The following is a 17394-nucleotide window of genomic DNA, read 5'->3' on the forward strand; positions in this document are numbered from 1 at the left end:
GCCTCCCCGCTCTCCCCGCCCCCTGGGGCTTTAACCCGGCCGGGCCGTACCACTCCGCGCGCGCGGGCGGGGTGCCCGGGCCAGGGTGCCTGTCTCCCCCCGCCCCGCGGTGGTCCGCTCCCATCCCGGAGCCCCGAAACCCCACCTGCGCCTGGCTCGCTGGGCGCTGCGGGCCGCGCGCGGCTCCGGCTCTCCGCTGGGGGGCGCTTCGCCGTCTCCCCTCCGCAGCGCGGAGTCCCGGGAGTGGAAGCGCCCGGACTCGCTGACTCAGGGTGAGTCTGCAGGTCGTGGGGCGGGAGAGCGCGGGTGACTCACAGTCCCGGGTGACTCAGGCCTGCGGGGTCCGGGGCGGGGACAATGGGTGGGGGCGGTGGCCAGACCTGTGGAGCTAGGATGAGTCGGCAAAACCCACAGTGCTCGGCCGCCCCCTGTGGGTGTTAGCCCTGGAGGTCACAGTAACGCAGACAATCGAATCTGGCGTCAGACACTGTTCTAAACACTTTGCATCTATATCAACTTACTTAAACCTCAGAACAATCCTGCAAGGCAGGTATGATTATTACCCCCTTTTTACAGATGAAATAACTGAGGCTCTGATTTGCCTAAGGTCATGGGGCTAGGAAGTGGCTAAAGCAGGGTTCACATCCAGAGGGGCTGGCTCCAGGGTGCGCTCTCTACCCTACCGCTGGCTCCCTCGGTTCAGCCAAGGTAACTGTCACAAGGAGCCTTCTGGCATCGTGCTGACAGTGTGTGGGCACCGCTCCAAAGTTCCACCCTGTCTCATCGAATCCTGACAGCGTCACTAGTGGTTATTGAACGGCTCATGCAAACCTTCAGTAACCACTGCCTACCCTCCTGCCTCGTGAAGCTTATAGTCTAGTGGGGGCGACAGAGGCGACCCAGTAATCACACTGATTAATGGGAAAGTGTACATTGATGGTAAGTGCTGAGAGCAAATAGCATGTGGGCCCCGAGGAAGTGACCACCCAGCTGGGAGATGAAGGATGAAAAGGCATTAACTAGTGAAGGGTGGTGATGATGGCAGTGCAGATAGAGTATGTTACTGGTGGAGAGAACAGCTTATGCAAAGGCCCTGTGGCAGGAGGGAGCACATTTTCTGAAAAGAGGCAGCAGGAACTCAAACAGCAAAGGGCACTGGTTGAAGATTCAGCTGGAATGATGGAAAAGGCCAGACCAGGTAGGACTTCAAAAGGCACCTTCAGCAAATTCTACTTTTCCCACACACAGTGGAGAAGTGTTTTAAGCAGAGAAGAGTAATGGGAGTGATATGATCAGATCTGCATTTTTGAAAAGATCCCGGTGTCTGCTGTGGAGAGAGGAAGGAGGAAGGGCAGTGGGGGAGGCAAAATGGATCGAGGAAGACCAGTGAGAAGGCTGGTCCAGGTGTCTAGGTGAGAGATGATGGTAGGTATGGACTAGGCTGGAGGCTAAGAGGACAGAGAAGAAAAATCAATAGAACCTGGTGATGGATTGGACGGGAGGTGTGTGGGAGACAGAGCTGGGAGAGGTGACTTCTGGGTTTTGTGGCTGCAAGACTGGATGGCTGCTGGTGCCTTTCATGGAGGTGGGAAACCCTGGAGGAGAACCAAAGCATGGCTTTGGACTTGGGCTGGTCCATGGTGCTTCTGGGACATCCTTGTGGAGGTGGCCTGCAGGCAGATATGGATTTGCAGCTCAGAGAGAAGTTGGAATTGAAAATGCAAATTTATGAGTTATCTGCATGTGGGTGGAAATGGAATCCATGGGTGCAATGAGGTTGCTTCATGAGAGTATACAGTGAGAAGAGGAGAGAGTCTAGGAGAGAACCTTGAGGAACACAAACTAGAACGCAAGAAGGAACAGGAAGTGGGTTCCTTTCTTGGGCATAGGCTAGGTGGAGCCGCCAGACAGGTAAGAGGAGGGCCAGAGGATTGCATCATGGAGATCTTCCTTTCAGAGAATTGTGAAAAGCAAACTGGATCGATATGCAGGTAACAACAACCTGATTCAACTGACTTAATAAAGACGCTCATGTCACGTACCGTGAAGTCCAGAGGCAGCACACTGAGTGGGTTTCAGAGTGGCTCTTTCCGTGGACCCCTAATGTTATCAGGCACATGCGCTTTTCCCATCTCTCTGCTCTGTCATCCAGGTGGGCTTCATGCTACCAACCCTGGCTGGTTTCCTTCATGGTCATAAGATGAAATATTTCTTTGTTCATGTTCAGGGGGGAAAGAGACTTTGTTCACTTATTTTCTCTTTAAGAGAGGAGAAGCAGCAGGATTTCCCATAAGCTTCCATTGAACCTCTCCTTAAGTTTCATTGGCCAGAACTGAGTCATATACCCATTTCTCAACCTATAGGGGAAGGGATTACTCTTTGACCCTCAAGACAACCCATTAAGCTGATGTTCAGTCCCCAGATGGCATGGCTGCCAACCAAGGAGGGAAGGATGGGGTGGATGACAGACCTACAACTGGGTTGGATAAAGTCAGTGGGCACCCAGCAACCATTCCCGTCTCCCTGTAAGGGTGCCTTCGGTATTGTGTGTTGAAGAGTTAAAACTGCGTTTCTCAGCCCGGCCTGTGTGGCTAAGTCGTTGAGCGTTGACCAATGAACCAAGAGGTCATCGGTTTGATTCCCAGTCAGGGCACGTGCCTGGGTTGTGGCCTTGATCCCTAGTAGGAGTGCAGGGGGCAGCTGATCGATGATTCTCTCATTGATGCTTCTCTCTCTCCTCCTCCCTTCTCCTCTCTCTAAAAAAAAAAATCAATAAAAACATATTTTAACCCCCTCCCCCCCCAAACTACATTTCTCAGACTTCCTTGCAGCAAGGATACTGACAGTGAGTTAGGTTCTGCCAGTTAGATGGGCTTCTGTGGGATTTGGATGGCAGAAGTGGGCAGTGGCCATTTTCTTATTGCTTCGTCTGTCACTGCTGGCAACGCGCTGGTGGAGGTGCTAAGTTTTCCTGTAACTATTCCAGTGTGGAGCCACAGGGCGGTAGGGGACGGGAGACAGTTACAGGCAGTGGCAAGGACCTCTTCATCCCTGGGTCACAGCTACTGGGCGGTTCTTGAACTCGGTAGTGCAGCCTCCTAACCGCCCCCGGGTGGTTGTGGAAGAGGCTGCAGCTTCCTTGCTGGGCCAGTTCTGGGATGTTCTGGGGTCCAGCTGAGGGCCTTCAGCTCTTCCAGCAATTTTGTCAGCAGCCAATTCCCTGCGTTAAATACTTTCCACTTCAAAGGGATTTAACACAGGAATTGGATGTTTATAAAATGCTGATCTGGAGCCGGCCCTGCCCCCTGGGCCTGAAACAAACGTAATTGATGCAACAACCAATGAGGAGCAGTGTGTAGTAGCTACGGAGGACTGTGTTCGGCCGGCTAGGGAAGGCAACAGGTGCCTGGGCCCTTCAAAATCCCATTGGAGACTCTGAGGGGGGTTCCCAGTGCTGTCATTGCTCGAGACACCGAGCACACAGCTCAGGACGCAGCTGGCTGTGTGTGAAGGGAAAGGTGGACAGAATGAGGGTCTAAAAGCTGAGTGCGCTGCCTACAAAAGGAGGGAACCCGAAAGGCAGCCCCAAGGGAAATGGAGTTCCAGCCTTCAGCCCCCACCCCTGCCTGGCACCCAGCCGTAGGCCGCACCTCTCAGTGAGTCTGTGTTGAGGGTTGGCATGGTGGTGGTGGTCCCCAGTGAAGTTTTCAGTAAGGCAAGTACAGATTTGTGTTTTGAAAGATCACCAAGACAGAACAGAAGATGGATTGGTTGTTCAGTGTTTTCCTGAACACTTTTTTTTTTAAAAAATATATGTCTATTGATCTTTATTGATTTCAGAGAGAGGAAGGGAGAGGGAGAGAGAGAGAGAAACATCAATGACAAGAGAGTCATTAATCGGCTGCCTCTTGCATGCCCTAACTGGGGATGGAGCCCCCAACTGGGGCATGTGCCCTGACCAGGAATCGAACCCCGATAGCCTGAGTCCTACGTCGATGCTCAACCACTGAGCCACGCCCGGCTGGGCCTGAACATGAGCCCTAGGGGCAGTTCACTGTTTTTGGACAACTTTCAGCCAAAGTCAACTTTTTTTGCATGCGTCCCCTTGCTGCTTGGTGATCAGTAGGGCTGGCCAGAAACCTGGCCAGAGCAGGAAAGCATGTGGTGGGGAAGGATATAGGGATTGTAAACTGGCCGTCAGGGGATAAGTCTGGCTCATAGTTTGTCTTGGAGGTGTAATTTGAATTGCAATTCTTTAAGCGGAGACGCATTCTTTCCCGACAGTCACAGGCTCCACCATCCCCCACTGTATTAAGGCAACCTGCTTTATTCACTTACGTTATTAATCTGGTTCTTGAACCCTTTGAGTTTTCGGTCCCAGTAGTTGAGGAATATTTAGGACCGAGGATGCCTGGGACCTTGTGGATGTCAAGGGACCCCTAGCGGCAGCTACAGGCTGGTCAGGCTACGGGGAGGGAAATGGCACGGAAAAGATCCGGCTTCCTCTCAGAAGCCCTACCCAACGCCCCCCTCCCCCCTCCAAACAAGGTCTAGAGGCGCTGGAGAGTGGCCAAAGTCCCTTTAATATCCCTGAATTGCGTTACAAGTAATACTGCTGGAGGTGAGGAAGGGATGGGGGGGTCTGGGGCAGGAGACGGGTAGGAGGAGGGAGGGGGAGCGCCAAGCGCTCATACAAAATATGGCCAAAAGGCTTAGCATGCATGGAAAATTATTGCTGTCGGAAGTTCCTATTTACAGGGTCAGCACCCTCCGTAATTGCTTCTGCGACCCCTCTCCCTCCCCCCATCCCTATCGCCTCCCTCCCCGGGTGGGCCTGGAGCTGAGAGGCCCTAGAGAAATGCCCCCGCTCCAGGGTCGCCGCCAGTCTGCACCCTCTTGTGGCTAGGGGAGGGGCGGGCGGCCGGAGACTCCGGGACTCGCGCCCCCGAGGCGGGCGCCCAGCGGTGCGGCAGAGCGTGTGCTTAAAGCAGAGGGGGCCGGCCTGGCGCGCGGAGGGGTGTGCTTCGGACCTCGCCCGGGCAGGCCAAAGCGGCGGGGGAGGTAGTGGCGGCTGCGGGGCGGCTGGGCCCCGGCCCCTCTGCCCGGGAGAGTTGCATAGACGTGGCCCGGAGGGAGCGCTCCTCCTGGGGAGCGAAGCGGGCCGAGGCCCCAGCGGGGTCCGGGGCTCAGTCGGTCCCTGGAACCTGGGGTCCCTCGAGAAGAGGAGTGAATAGGAACAAATGAGGAGGTTCCCCTCCCCAGTCTCCCTGGAGTGGGAGTGGAAGGCTCAGGAGGGTGGGGACCTGCCCCACGACTGACCGCCTGACCCCGCCCCCCGCCCCCCAGTTGAGGGTCAGCTGGCGATCCTATTTTCGTGCCCCCTTCTCCAGCTAGTTCAGGCTCGGATGAGGGTGGGGCTGCTCCCTCGCTCCCCAAGACGGGGTGGGGTGTGTGTGTGGGGGGGGACAGCCCTCTATGGCCTTTGCTGTCCCTGTCCCTGCCTGGCTCCCTGACCTCCCAGTCCAGCTGGGGAAGCCAGACCGTCCCTGGGTGAGGACAAGAGATTAAATAGAATAATAAATAGATAAATAAATAAATACACAAATAAATAACTGGAGAGGCCCAGCTGGAAGGGCATTTGTGAAGTGCCCCAGACCTCCCCCCAACAAATAAGGAGGGGTACCTGCCATCCTAGGGGTGGGGAAAGTGCTCAGAGAACCTGGGGAGAGGGCAGCTTGTGTGGAAGCTCAGAGAAGGTCTGTCCTGGGGTGAGAGAGGGGCTACTTTAGGGGGTGGGGCCTGAACTGCCCCTCAAGTCTGCCCCAGGTCAGGAGAACTCAGAGGGGTGAGAGATGCTAGAGGCATGAGGGGTCTGGAGAGAGTAGGAGGTGGGCGTTCGTGAGAAGGGCCGAGAGCAGGGTGGGTGGTGGTGAGTGGCTGACCTAAGGCCAGGGCACGGAGGGGATCAGGGCAGAGACACATACAAGGAGACAGCAAAGAGGCCAGAGAGATGGTCTGGGGTTTGAATGGGGTCTGGGGGCTGCAGGGCCTGCACCTGAGTGTGGATGGAGAAAACAATGGCAGGTGGCAGGTAAGAGCCAAGGGTAGGTTTGGGCCTTAGATTGGGGCGTCCGGTAGAGGAATGGTCACAGGGACTCTGCTGAGTGAGAGGAAAGATCTGAGCGTTAGAAGAGGAAAGGTGCAGGGTCTGGGTGAGAAAATTCCGGCCCTGGGGCTCGGGAGAGGCGCGGACCTGGTGCCTGAGTTGGGAGCCTTGAGGGCTTGGACAGGGGGGTAAAGGTCCGAGTCTTGGGAGCCGGAAAGGGCTATGTGGGTAGGATGCGCTGGGGCAGACCGCGCCGGGAGTCAGCGACGGGTCTGGGGCTGCAGAGAAAAGTTCCGGGCTGGGAGGGGCGCGCTCCCTGCGAGTCGCGGGCAGGGAAGCGCAGCTGGGGGTCGGAGAGGGCGCAGGTGGGGGGACGGGGGCCGTGGAGAGCGAGTTCCGGGCGCGGGGCGAGGCGAAGGCTCAGCTGGCGGGGCCGGCGGGGGGCGGCGGCGGCTCGGCTCCCTTGACGCAGGCGGCCTCGCAGTGCTTGTGGAGGTAGGACTTGAGCGCGAAGCTCTTGTCGCACTGGCGGCAGCGGTAGTGCTTGAAGGCCGAGTGCGTCTGCATGTGCGCGCGCAGGTTGGAGCGGTCGGCGAAGGCCTTGCCGCAGTGCGCGCAGCCGAACGGCTTCTCGCCGGTGTGCGAGCGCATGTGGCCCTGCAGCAGCCAGGGCCGCGAGAAGGCCTTGCCGCACACGCCGCACTTGTGGCGCAGGTTGTGCGTGAGCACGTGCATGGCCAGCGCGGGCATGGACACGTACGCCTTGCCGCACGTCGGGCACTTGCGCGCCTGCTGGCTGTCCAGGCTGCGGTGCGTCTGCTTGTGGCGGCTCAGGTTCGAGGACGTGGCGTACGTCTTGCCGCACTCCGCGCACGCGTGCCGGTGCCCGCCGCCCGCCGGCGCCCCCGCGCGCCCCGCGCGCCCCCCGGTGCTCGCGGCGTCCCCCGGCCCCCCCGCGTCCCCGCCGCCCCCGCCCCGCCGCCGCCTGGAGCGCCCGTCGGAGATGAAGAAGGCGTCCATGGAGTAGCTGTCGGTCACGGCCGCCTCCCCGCGGAAGTAGCGCGCGGACAGGCTGGACTGCGGGCTTTCGGGGTCGCTGTACTCTTCCGGCGCCGCCGGCGGGTACGGAGGCTCGGCGGGCGCCAGCTCCAGGCCCGGCTTCTGGTCCGCGTCATAGCTGTTGGGGGGAAGGCAGTGCGGGGGGTAACCTGGAGGGGCGAGAAGATGGTGGGAGGAAGATGAGGCGCTGAAGAGGGCCTCTCCCTTGGGGCAAGCCACTCCCCAGGCCCTCCAGCCCCCTGCTCCTTCGCTGCTCGTGAGAGACACGCTGCTGGTAAGACAAGGTCGCTGTCAGGCATCTTTGTTCTTGGAGTCAGGCTGCATGGGTTCAAATTCTTGTTGCACAGGCTACAGTAAAATTCCCACCTCACTCTCATGGAGCACAGAGCCCCCCACGGTTCTACTGGCTTTATTTTCACCAGCTTCTTCAGTGCTTACAGCCACACAGAAAAGGTCTGATTTTTATTGCACCCACTGTACAGATAGGGAAACTGAGGCACATAGAGTCTAAGCTCACCACTAGAAAATGGAGCCAAGATTCAAACCTTGGCAGTCTGACGCCAAAGCTCACGCTCTCTCTATTCTGACATTATTCTGCCATTCCAGTCCTGTAACTTTTCTGAGTCTGTTTCCTTGTCTACAAAATGGAGCTTATAATTGGACACGCCTGCCCAGGGTTTTGGAAGTACTGAGTAAAGTGATGCCTAGAACCATGTATTAAGCTCTTACTGTGCGCCAGGTTCTGCCTCGATGCTTTACCCATGTTAACTCATTTAATCGTCACAGACTCTTACCAAGTAGGTACTATTATAATCCCCATTTTACATGTAAGGAAATTGAGAAAGAGAGAAAGGGAGCACACAGTAATTGCTACATAAATGTTAGCTATTATAATTATGCATTTTACTTGCTTGAAAAAGTGATTTCACGGAAGATTATTTAATTGTCTGCCTCCCCCACCAGACTGTGAGTTTCCCAGGGCTGGATCTGTGTGCCCAGCCTGTGCCTGGTTCAAAAGAGAGATGCTTGTGAATAGGTGTTGCATGAATGCATCACAATCCTGTTAGACCCCCACCCCCACCCCAGGGTTGCTGGAAGATTTAAGAGGACAAGGGTGTGGCATATAATAGGTGCTCCAGGAAGGGGACTTCCTTGTACTTTCTCTGGAGCCTACTTTGTTCCACTAGAAGCCATCTAATGGCCTAGCTGTAAAATGAGGGATAATAAAAGCATCTAATTCATACAGTTGTAGTAAGGAGTCCACGAGTAAACAATAAGTGGAAAGTAAATGGTAACCAATAATCCTATAGTACTTATGTGTCAGACACGATTTTAAGGGCCTCGCACACATGAATGCATTCTCCCCTCATACTCTAAGGTTGCTACCATCTTACATATGAGGAAACTGAGGCACAAGGTAGTTCATTAACATACCCAGGGGTGCAAGCTAGTAACTTCGTCAGGATTCCAACCCAGTGCCTGGCACATTGTAAACCCACAGTACATGTTGGCCATTATTGTTAAGTGATAATAACAACCTCCCCAGAGGGGTTTCTGTGTTGCTGTTTTCTTGGCGTCTGCCTGGACATATCCTGCTGCTCCTCTCTGTTTCCTCACCCAGGATGTGTCATTTCTACCTCATGTTCCGGTTAGAAAACTTCTGGCGAGGAGCAGGAGTTCAGTGAACCAGGCAGTCCTCGCCCAAACTGGGCTCTCTGCCTGCAGCGCCATCTGGTGGCAGCCTGCAACACTGCAGCATCTTACTCCCTGTCTCTGGGAGGCTCTCTCCTAGAAATAGGGGTACCTCCAACAAAGGTTGCTCATCTAATTGCCTTTGGGACAGGAATTTGTGGGGCCATACCTGACACCCAGCATCTGTGGAGTTTGGCATGGGCTGTGGGGGTGGTGTGGGGATGTTAGGAGGAGGTAGTTCTAACTTGCTTTGTGACCTTGGCCAGGTTCTTTAAGGTCTCTGGATTGGGTCTGTAAGGGTGAAGGTTGACTGGGATGCTCTACAGACCTCTTCTGCATCATGCTGAATAGATTTGTCAGTGATGCCCATTGTCCTGTCCCTCACCCATCAATTCCATCTCATTCTCAGATCAACAGACCTCTCCCTAGCTGTGTGATCTCTGGCAAGTTATTTAACCTTTTTATGTCACATCTGTATAAGGAAGCTCATAATAGGATTGAATGAATTAATGCATGTAAAGCCCTTAGTACAATGCCTGGCACACAGTAGCCTCTCAAGCTGTTGTTATTATTATCATCATCATTATTATCCCTTAATTTCCTGGTGATATCCTTCCAATCTGCCAGAGAGTAGGGGACACACATGGGTGTCTCAGGCACAAGGTAGTTAAGTAACATGCCCAGGGCCATTGTGTGGCCTTGAGCCAAGCACCTCACCTGTCTGGGCCTCAACCCTGGAGAATTCTTTAGGACACTATAAGCTATCCTCTAACCGTACAAGAAACCCAGGTGGGTTTTAGGTCACCTGTCCCACAGGTGACTATAGAAGGCTGAGCTTGCTGTTCCTCAGCTGACACAGTGAGACAGGGCTCTCTTGTTTGAGTCCCCATAGAGGCATGGGGGCCCAGGGACCCAGAGAAAAGAGACCTGGCTTTCATGCTGGCCCTTGTACTCGTACCCTAGATCTGTGACCTCAGACATGTCATGCGCCCTCTCTGGGCTCAATTCCCCCATTTGAGGGATAGGAACTAGAGCTACCCCTGCATGTGGGGTGATGGGGTGGAGATGTCTTGTCCATGGCACCTGATAATGACTTCTGGTTTTCCCTGCCTAAGAGTCTTGGTAGTTCAGATTGGAGGTCCAGAATCCATTTATAGAAATCCAGCACCCAAAGAAGTAGTGAGAAGGGAATTTTATGAGCATTGAAGTGTTGGACCCTCTGTAGACACTGTCTTATCCAGCTACCTGACCCGTTGGGGTGAGGGTAGGGGAATCTCCAATAAGTGCTGCTAGGACTGCTACTATTCTAGCTCCCACAATGCGCCAGGCACTGCACTAATAATCCCAGAGGCCCAGAGAGGGGAGAGGATTTTCCCAAGGTTACCAGAGGAGGTATTAGGGTTGAAACCCTTCAAAGCCTGTGTTTTCCCCAAAACACCTGAGTGGGCATGAAGACCTGCTGGGGGAGGAAAGATTTTTCAATCAGTGGGGAGAGGGGTGTTGGATTTCTTCAAATAATATCCACCAGTTGGCCTGTGTCTGAGGGGATGATGGGGTGTTGGGGGTGGGGAGAAGCTGTTCTAGAAAATGCTTCAGCCCCTTGTAAATTTTTGTAAATAATAATAATTAATAAAAGTAACAACTAACACTTACTGAGCTCTTACTGTGTACAAGGTACCCTGCTCAGTGCTTTAATTAGCTTGTGTCCTAGGGAACACAATGGTCACCACTTCTGGTGCCCTAGTTCTACAGAATCAGGCCCAGAGAGGAGCCTTGGCCCACCTCAGGTCACAAAGCAAATCTGAGTCAGCGTGAGACTGGCTTCCTGCCTCCCAGTCCAGAGCTCCTTTTCCCAGGCTCTCCCAGATTCTCAGGGTTCCAAACTTCCTCCGGGGAATTTCCAGCCCCAGTCCCACTTGCCTGTCTCAAGATGGGCAGAAAAAGAGAGGGCTAGGTGATCGGCCAGCTTCCCAGGTGGCCCACTTTCCTGAGGAGAGCCCAGCCCTGCTTGGTGGTGGGGGCTGGAGGGGCTGCTGCCTGGGTATATTTAGAGCTGCTTCTTGCTGTGCCAGGGCCTCGGGCCTCGAGAATCAGCTCTAGCCAGCTGAGCAGAAAGCCAGGTCTGTCAGCAGCAAAGTGGTATAAAAATAGTTTCTCCTGTCTGCTCACAGAGCTGGGCAAAGGGGCTGGTACCTCCCCCTCCCCTTATTATAGCATCTTTGTTAGCGGTTCCCTGGGCACTGGACCAGAAATGACACCCACTTCCTCCAGGGGCCTGACAGCTGATCTACCTGCCTGTTGGGGAGGGGTCCCTGAATCCAGATGAACAGAGGCAGAGTGAGGTCTGGCCCAACATGACCAGGGCTGTATTGTGTGGTGCTCATGACCCCTGACCCAGAACCAGGGAGTGTCTAGAGGATTCCAGGGCCCCTCCTTACCATCCCTACCTCTTGAAATCCCCCCTATTCTGTTTTTTTTCTGACTGTGACCCAGTTCCTGTGGCCCACAGGGAGGTCCACAGCTCTGCAGAAATCAATAGGAAAGATTTTTCAAGGGGTCTGGAGATAGGAGTGGGTGGCTGAGGGTCTTGAATTGCCCAGCACTGGTTGGTGGAGCAGCCTCCTGCTCCCTCAGGGAATCTCCAGCAGGCCATTTCTGGGCCGCCTCCTGGAGACCAGGTGTCTTACACAATGTGTGCCCTCTCTCCAGGCCTCCTGCTTCCTGCCCTACCCTCTCTCTGCCCCAGAAGGGTGTAATCAGAGAGCCCATTCCAACCTCTCTTCCTGCCCAAAAGCTGGCAGTGGACACTCCAGGGGAGACCACAGCTGGGAAGGAGGCCAGAAGTTCTGGGGGCCTCATCTTTCTCAGCACTGTCTCACTATGCCCCCCAGAGGCCTTCAGGCTGTGGGGGCCCCTAGAATGTGGATGAAGCATCCACCAAGGAGGTGTGACAGGGTCTACCATTTATGTCCTTGTGACCTTGGGCAAGTCATGGCCCCTCCCTGGCCCTAGGTTTGCTTCTGTGGGTCAGAACTAATACTCCCGTGTGCTCATTGCCTTTTGCCCAGTCTATGTGTGTGTGTGTATGTGTGTGGGGGGGTAGTCTTTGGGATATATGAATTGCTGTGCTGACATAGGGACTTGATGTACTCTCCTGCCCTCCTGCAGGAAACACAAACTGAGACTGTTCAGAGTGGAGGCCCAGCTTGGGCCCTCATGTATGCCTTGTGACCCTAGGCTTTAGGGGGGACTGTGGGCCCCAGATTCTATATCCCACATGGGCCCTGTTATTCCACACCCCCACTGACTAATTCTTAGGAAAACCAGATTTCTGCATCCCTAGAAAATCAGAGCTGAAAGACATCAAATTCAGCTGCTTGATTTCATTAGAGGGAAACTGAGGCTAGAGTAGGGAAGATTAGTCCAAAGCCACAGATAAAGCTAATTATAGGTCTAAGACTTGAACCTAGCCAGCCTTGAGAATAGTTCTGGACATAACCTGGGACTAAAAACTGGACCTGGATTTTGATTCTGGACTCTGATCCTGAACATTGAAATTTGAACTTGGATATGGATTTGTTCTGAATCTTGGACTGGACCTATAATCTTAGACATTGACCTTGGACTTGGACCTTGGACCTAGGCTTAGATGTAAGGTTGGATATGGACATTGGACCTGGACCTCAGATCTGGGCTTGGACATTGGAGTGGATCTTAGACTTGGACCAAGACCAAGATGTCCCAGAAAGTCATGGTTAAAGAAGACCCACATGGGTCTGCTTTGTGTTATTGAGGACCTCCCCAAACCTTCTCTAGGCTCCCTCTGCCAAGGGATTGGGGCAGCCCTTTTGTATCCCTGCTTCCCAATGGACTTTCTGAAGTGTAGGGTGGATGTGTTGGGGCATTTCAGCTGGGCTCCCAGGCCTGGCCTGGAGCGACTCCCCGGCGCCATCAGAGGGAGTAAGAGGAAGTGGGCACTGGTGTAATGTGGTCAACTAGATAAGCTCATGGGCAAAAGTAGGAGTGCTTCCTCAGCCTGCTAGCAGGGGGGTTTTAATGTAGCTGTGGAGGGCAGACAACTGCGTTATTGGATTGGCATTGATCCCTCATCTGCCTGGGTCGGATGCACTCTGAAGAAGTAGGGGGGCAGGGCCAGGATGGGGTGCAGAGTAAGAGGGGTCTGGGGCCCATCTGGAGTTCAGAGTTGAGGCATAAGGAAGGTAGACACTTAGTTGAGGTCCACAGAGACCTCTTCTGTGCAAAGGGATGGATAGCAGTCTTCCCTGGTATGGCGAGAGTCCCCAACATCTCCCAGGAGAGGAGCCCGGGCCTGTGAAGGGGTGAGCTTGGTGGAGTTGGTGGGCCAGGCCTGAGAGGGTTAGGAGGATGTGAGCTGGCATCTCACCCACAGACTGAATCTGTGCTCAGAATCACCCAGGGGAGAGGAGGGGAAGGGAAGTCTCCAAGGAGGCAGAAAACAGTAGAGGAGCAGGAGAAAAGAGGCATTGTTTTGGAGAAGCTGGTGAAATTAGATCTAGTCTTCCTGTCAGGGAGCTCTACAGAGGGACCTGGAGCTTTCCCCATTCTGGGGGCTGCCCCTCCCCTATTTATGGGGTCTGTGGTTGGGGGGGCTGGAGACCAGACACCTGCTGCACCCTATGCCCAGCCCATGGAAGCTGAAAAGGAACAGAGTAGGAAGGCAAAGAGGAGCATTGCTCGGCGTGTGTGTGTGTGTGTGTGTGTGTGTGTGTGTGTGGCGGGGGGGGGGGGGGTCCTTTAGGAATTCTCCAGCACTCCCAGGCATTCCCAGGCTGGGGGTACACCTCTTTTATTTGGGGTCTTGCATTTTCATCAGCTAGGAGCCCTGTGGTTCCCTTGACCTCCACATTCACAGGCCCCCTCCTCACCGCCCCCCTCCCCTCCCACCATCCTCCTCCTGACCCTGCAGTCCTTGCTGCAAGAATGGCTTGTAAGAGGATCTTTCTAATAACTGGAACTATCTCCAGCCCCAGGCCCTCCCCCTCCTTCCCCTCCTCCCCCCTCTCCCTCCCTCCTCTCCCTCCCTCCTCTCCTCCTTCACTCTCCTCACCCCCCCTTTCTCCTTGTTTACCCAGCACACTTACACACGCTGGGAGAGAAAAACGTCAGCTCAGCAATTTTTCACACTTCCCTCAAACGCTCAGCAAGGTTATTTCCGGCAGAGCGGAGACAACAGACCACTAGGAGCTGGCAGGCTCTCCAAGGACCCCCAGCACCCCTACCAACGGTAGAGTGAGGGAACCCTAACTGCCCAGTCTGGCCACACCCCATGGATGGGAGAGGCCCCTGAAAACAGGATAAGGCAGACCCTGTGTTTCCTGGTGGTACCCATCTTGAAGGGTCACCCCCTGGTCTCTGGCACCAACTGTCTACTACAGATATTGCCAAGGCAGCCAGGCCAGGGTACCTGTCTTCACCATGGGGCAGCCTGCAAAGACTGAAGCCAAGAAAATGCCGGGTCTCAGAAACTCTGCCACCCTCAGTCAGGCATCAGATGGTAAATAAAGCCCTTCAGAAACCCTGACAATGGCCCCTGCATTCTGTTAGACCCTCATCCAGGCATCTCCAGTGCCTTCCACATCACACTTGACCTTCATAGAAGCTGAGCTTGTCAAAGTTGGAAGGATACGTGGTTCATGCTATCCAAACTCTTTTGCTGCTAGGGAGATGGAGGACCAGAGAAAGGAAGGCACTTGCCCAAGGTCACACAGCAAGTCAGAGATCTAGAGCCCAGGCCTCCCAGAGTTCCAGGCCAGGTATCAGGCTATCAGGACAGTTTTGGGATTCCCTGGAGGCCAGGGAGCTGGTCTGGAGCCCTTTGGGAAAAGGGCCAAAGATAAAGGTGGTTCTAGGGTATTAAACCTGGTAGAACCTCCACAGGAGCTCCTCTGCTGATGGCTTTGCCCTGACCCTCCTCCCGCTATTCACTCAGGGGCTCCTTTTAAAGCTTTTTGGACTCAATTCAAGGCAAAGCACTCCTGCCTCCCTCCTGAGGAACAGCCTGCAGTTTTGGCTGTGCATGAGAAATTCTCTGGGCTTCTTCGGGTTTCCTCAGCTGGCCTGGGGACAGAACCAAGGGCGCCTCAAGGAGTAGAAACCCAGGGCTTTTGTCAGTTCCCACGGGATCCACATCGCAATCTTGAGGCATTTCAGTTTCTACCCAGCTCCCAACAACCTCCCCCCCCCCAGCGCCCCAGCCCTGGCATGGCCCCAGGTCGACCCTCTGTCCAGCCAGCACTCAGCCAAGCCCAGCCATGTCCCTGGGCTTCTGTGCTGGGCTCCAAGAGGCCCTGGGGTCAAGAAAAGAGGACAGTAGAATAAGGGGCATACGGGCAACAAGAAAGGGGGTTTGTTCTCTTGGCAGTCTGGGTGAGGCCAGGGGCTGTGGGGCTGTAGCTGCATTCCCAATCACTCCCTAATTTCTTTGACCTTGATGAGGTCACAGAGCCCTTTGCCCAGCCCCTCTTGCTACCTGGCTTGGCGGAGTGATGGAATGTGGGTGAAGTGCTTGGAAATCCCCAAAGCAGGGCTCCCACCCTCCTGGGCTCCTGCCTTTGCCGGATCAGCTTCCCCCTCAACCTCAGCCCTTTCTTCTTCTCTCGCTTTCTCCGTTTCTCTTTCTCTCCCCCTCCCTCCCCCCCCTCTCTCACACACACACACACACACACACACACACACACACACACACACACACCCCTACCCCTCCCAAAGCTGATGCCACATGTGATGTCAGATTTCTTATTGCCAAAGAGATGCCTCCTCTTCAGACACCTGCCCTGGTGGGGGCCATCAGAAGAGACCTGTTTTGTGATCCTCTTGATTGAGGATGGGGGTCCACAGATGCGGCCTCTGGTTCTTCCCCACACCCTCCGGAGATCACCCCCATCTGAGCCTGAATGACCTCTCTTGCCCCCCAAACCCCTGTCCCTGCAGGAACTTGCTCTGAGAAGAGATGGAGTGTGTTGGGGGTGGGGGACTTACAAGGAGCAGCAGTGCTGGCTCTGAAGGGGGTGAGAAGCCAGAGTGGGGAGGGAGTACAGTCCAGGGGACCAGGAGCCACTTTGGGGGAACCCTTCCTAGAAATCCCCTCTTCTTCGCAGTCCCCAGGACAGGCCCAGCCTTTGGCAGGCATGTGGCTGAGGGTAACAAAAGAGTTGCCGAGAGAGGGGGGTCTGAGAACACTTGTCTGGCATCGCCAGGAGGAGGAGGTTTGAAAGGAAGGAGGGCACCCCCAACTACCCCCAGGGAGCCAACCCCATCTCCCCAGAGACTGGTAGTCCAGGTTGGCTTACCTTCCCAGAGGGGAGCACCCCGGGGCAGCCAGTTTCCTTCACTCAACCAGGGACGGAAGACCCTCAGACTGCCTTGTGCATTAGCCCCCCAGCATTAGCCCTTCATGGGCTTCCCTTCCTCTCCTTTCTCTCACCCCCCCTCACTCTAGCCCGGTTCTAGGGCCACAACTTTCAAAGTCCGGTCTGGCGCCGGTCTTCGGGATGGGCCGACCCTGCGACTTTCCCTTTGTAGGGACCTAGCTCCTGCCCCGCCCGCCCGGGCCCTCTGGAAGCCCGGGAGGCGCATACCGCCAGGGAAGTCTCCTCCCCGGGGTTCCCCGCCGCGCGCACCCCTCCTTGTAGCCCGAGTTGGGGAGGGCCCGACCCCCCCCCCCCCCGCCGGGTCCCACTCACCGTTGTCCCCAGGCGGCCCCCGGGCTCCAGGCAGCACGTAGGCGGTCTCCAAGGGGTGGTAAGTGGGGGCCGGCACCCCGCTGCACTGGAAGCCGTCCCCTTTGATCTTCTTTACCAGGAAGGAGCGCGGCATGGTGCGGCCGGCGGGGGGCTCGGCAGGGGCGCTCCGCGGGGCCGGCGGGGGAGGCGGCCGGGCGGCGCGATTGGCTGCCCGCGCAGGGTTTCAGCACTGGACAGCTCCCAGCGGGCGGCGGGCCGGCGGCGGCCCGGCTCGGGCTGGGCTCGCGCTCGGGCTCGGCGGCGGCGCGCAGGCGGGCGATCGCTGGAGCTGTGCTCAGCACTCCGGCTGCCGGCTTTATATGGGACGCAAGCTGGAGGAGATCAGGTGGTCCCCCAGCAATGGAACTGTTCAGCGCTCTAATCCATCAAATGTCCCCCAGGACAATCGCTCCGCACACGTTCCCCTGAACCGGCGGCGGTGGGGGCAGGCCAGGCGCAGGGAGCAGTGGGCAGGCAGGAGGGGAGAAAGTGAGGGCGAGAGGAGACAGGGGAGTGTGTACAGGGTGGGGGGAAGAGAGAGAGGGAGAGGAGATACACCGAGACAGACAGAAAGAGACATACAGAGAGAAAGAGACACACTGAAAGAGGTGGAAATAGAGAGACGGAGATAAGACAAAAAGACGCAAGAAGAGCGGAAGAAAGATGGAGAGAAGTGGCAACCTACACTCACCCCCCCACGGGAGGCAAAGAGAGACCCAGACACACAAAAAGAGAGCGCCCCAGCGATGCAAAGAAAGGACAAGAAAAGTGCAA

The 17394-nt window shown here is 55.7% G+C and overlaps 1 protein-coding gene across 1 annotated transcript; it reads right to left on the reverse strand.

Moving 5' to 3' along the window:
• Positions 1 to 6526: 6526 nt before the first annotated feature.
• SCRT2 (scratch family transcriptional repressor 2) lies at positions 6527 to 16714 on the reverse strand (the record flags this gene model as incomplete). Its single annotated transcript, XM_081149427.1, has 2 exons — positions 6527 to 7314; positions 16582 to 16714. 2 exons carry the CDS (start codon positions 16712 to 16714, stop codon positions 6527 to 6529), a joined length of 921 nt encoding a protein of 306 aa, XP_081005553.1.
• Between the last annotated feature and the right edge of the window lie 680 nt (positions 16715 to 17394).

This window comes from Miniopterus schreibersii, assembly GCF_964146895.1.
Source record: "Miniopterus schreibersii genome assembly, chromosome: 10".
Lineage (NCBI taxonomy): Eukaryota > Metazoa > Chordata > Mammalia > Chiroptera > Miniopteridae > Miniopterus > Miniopterus schreibersii.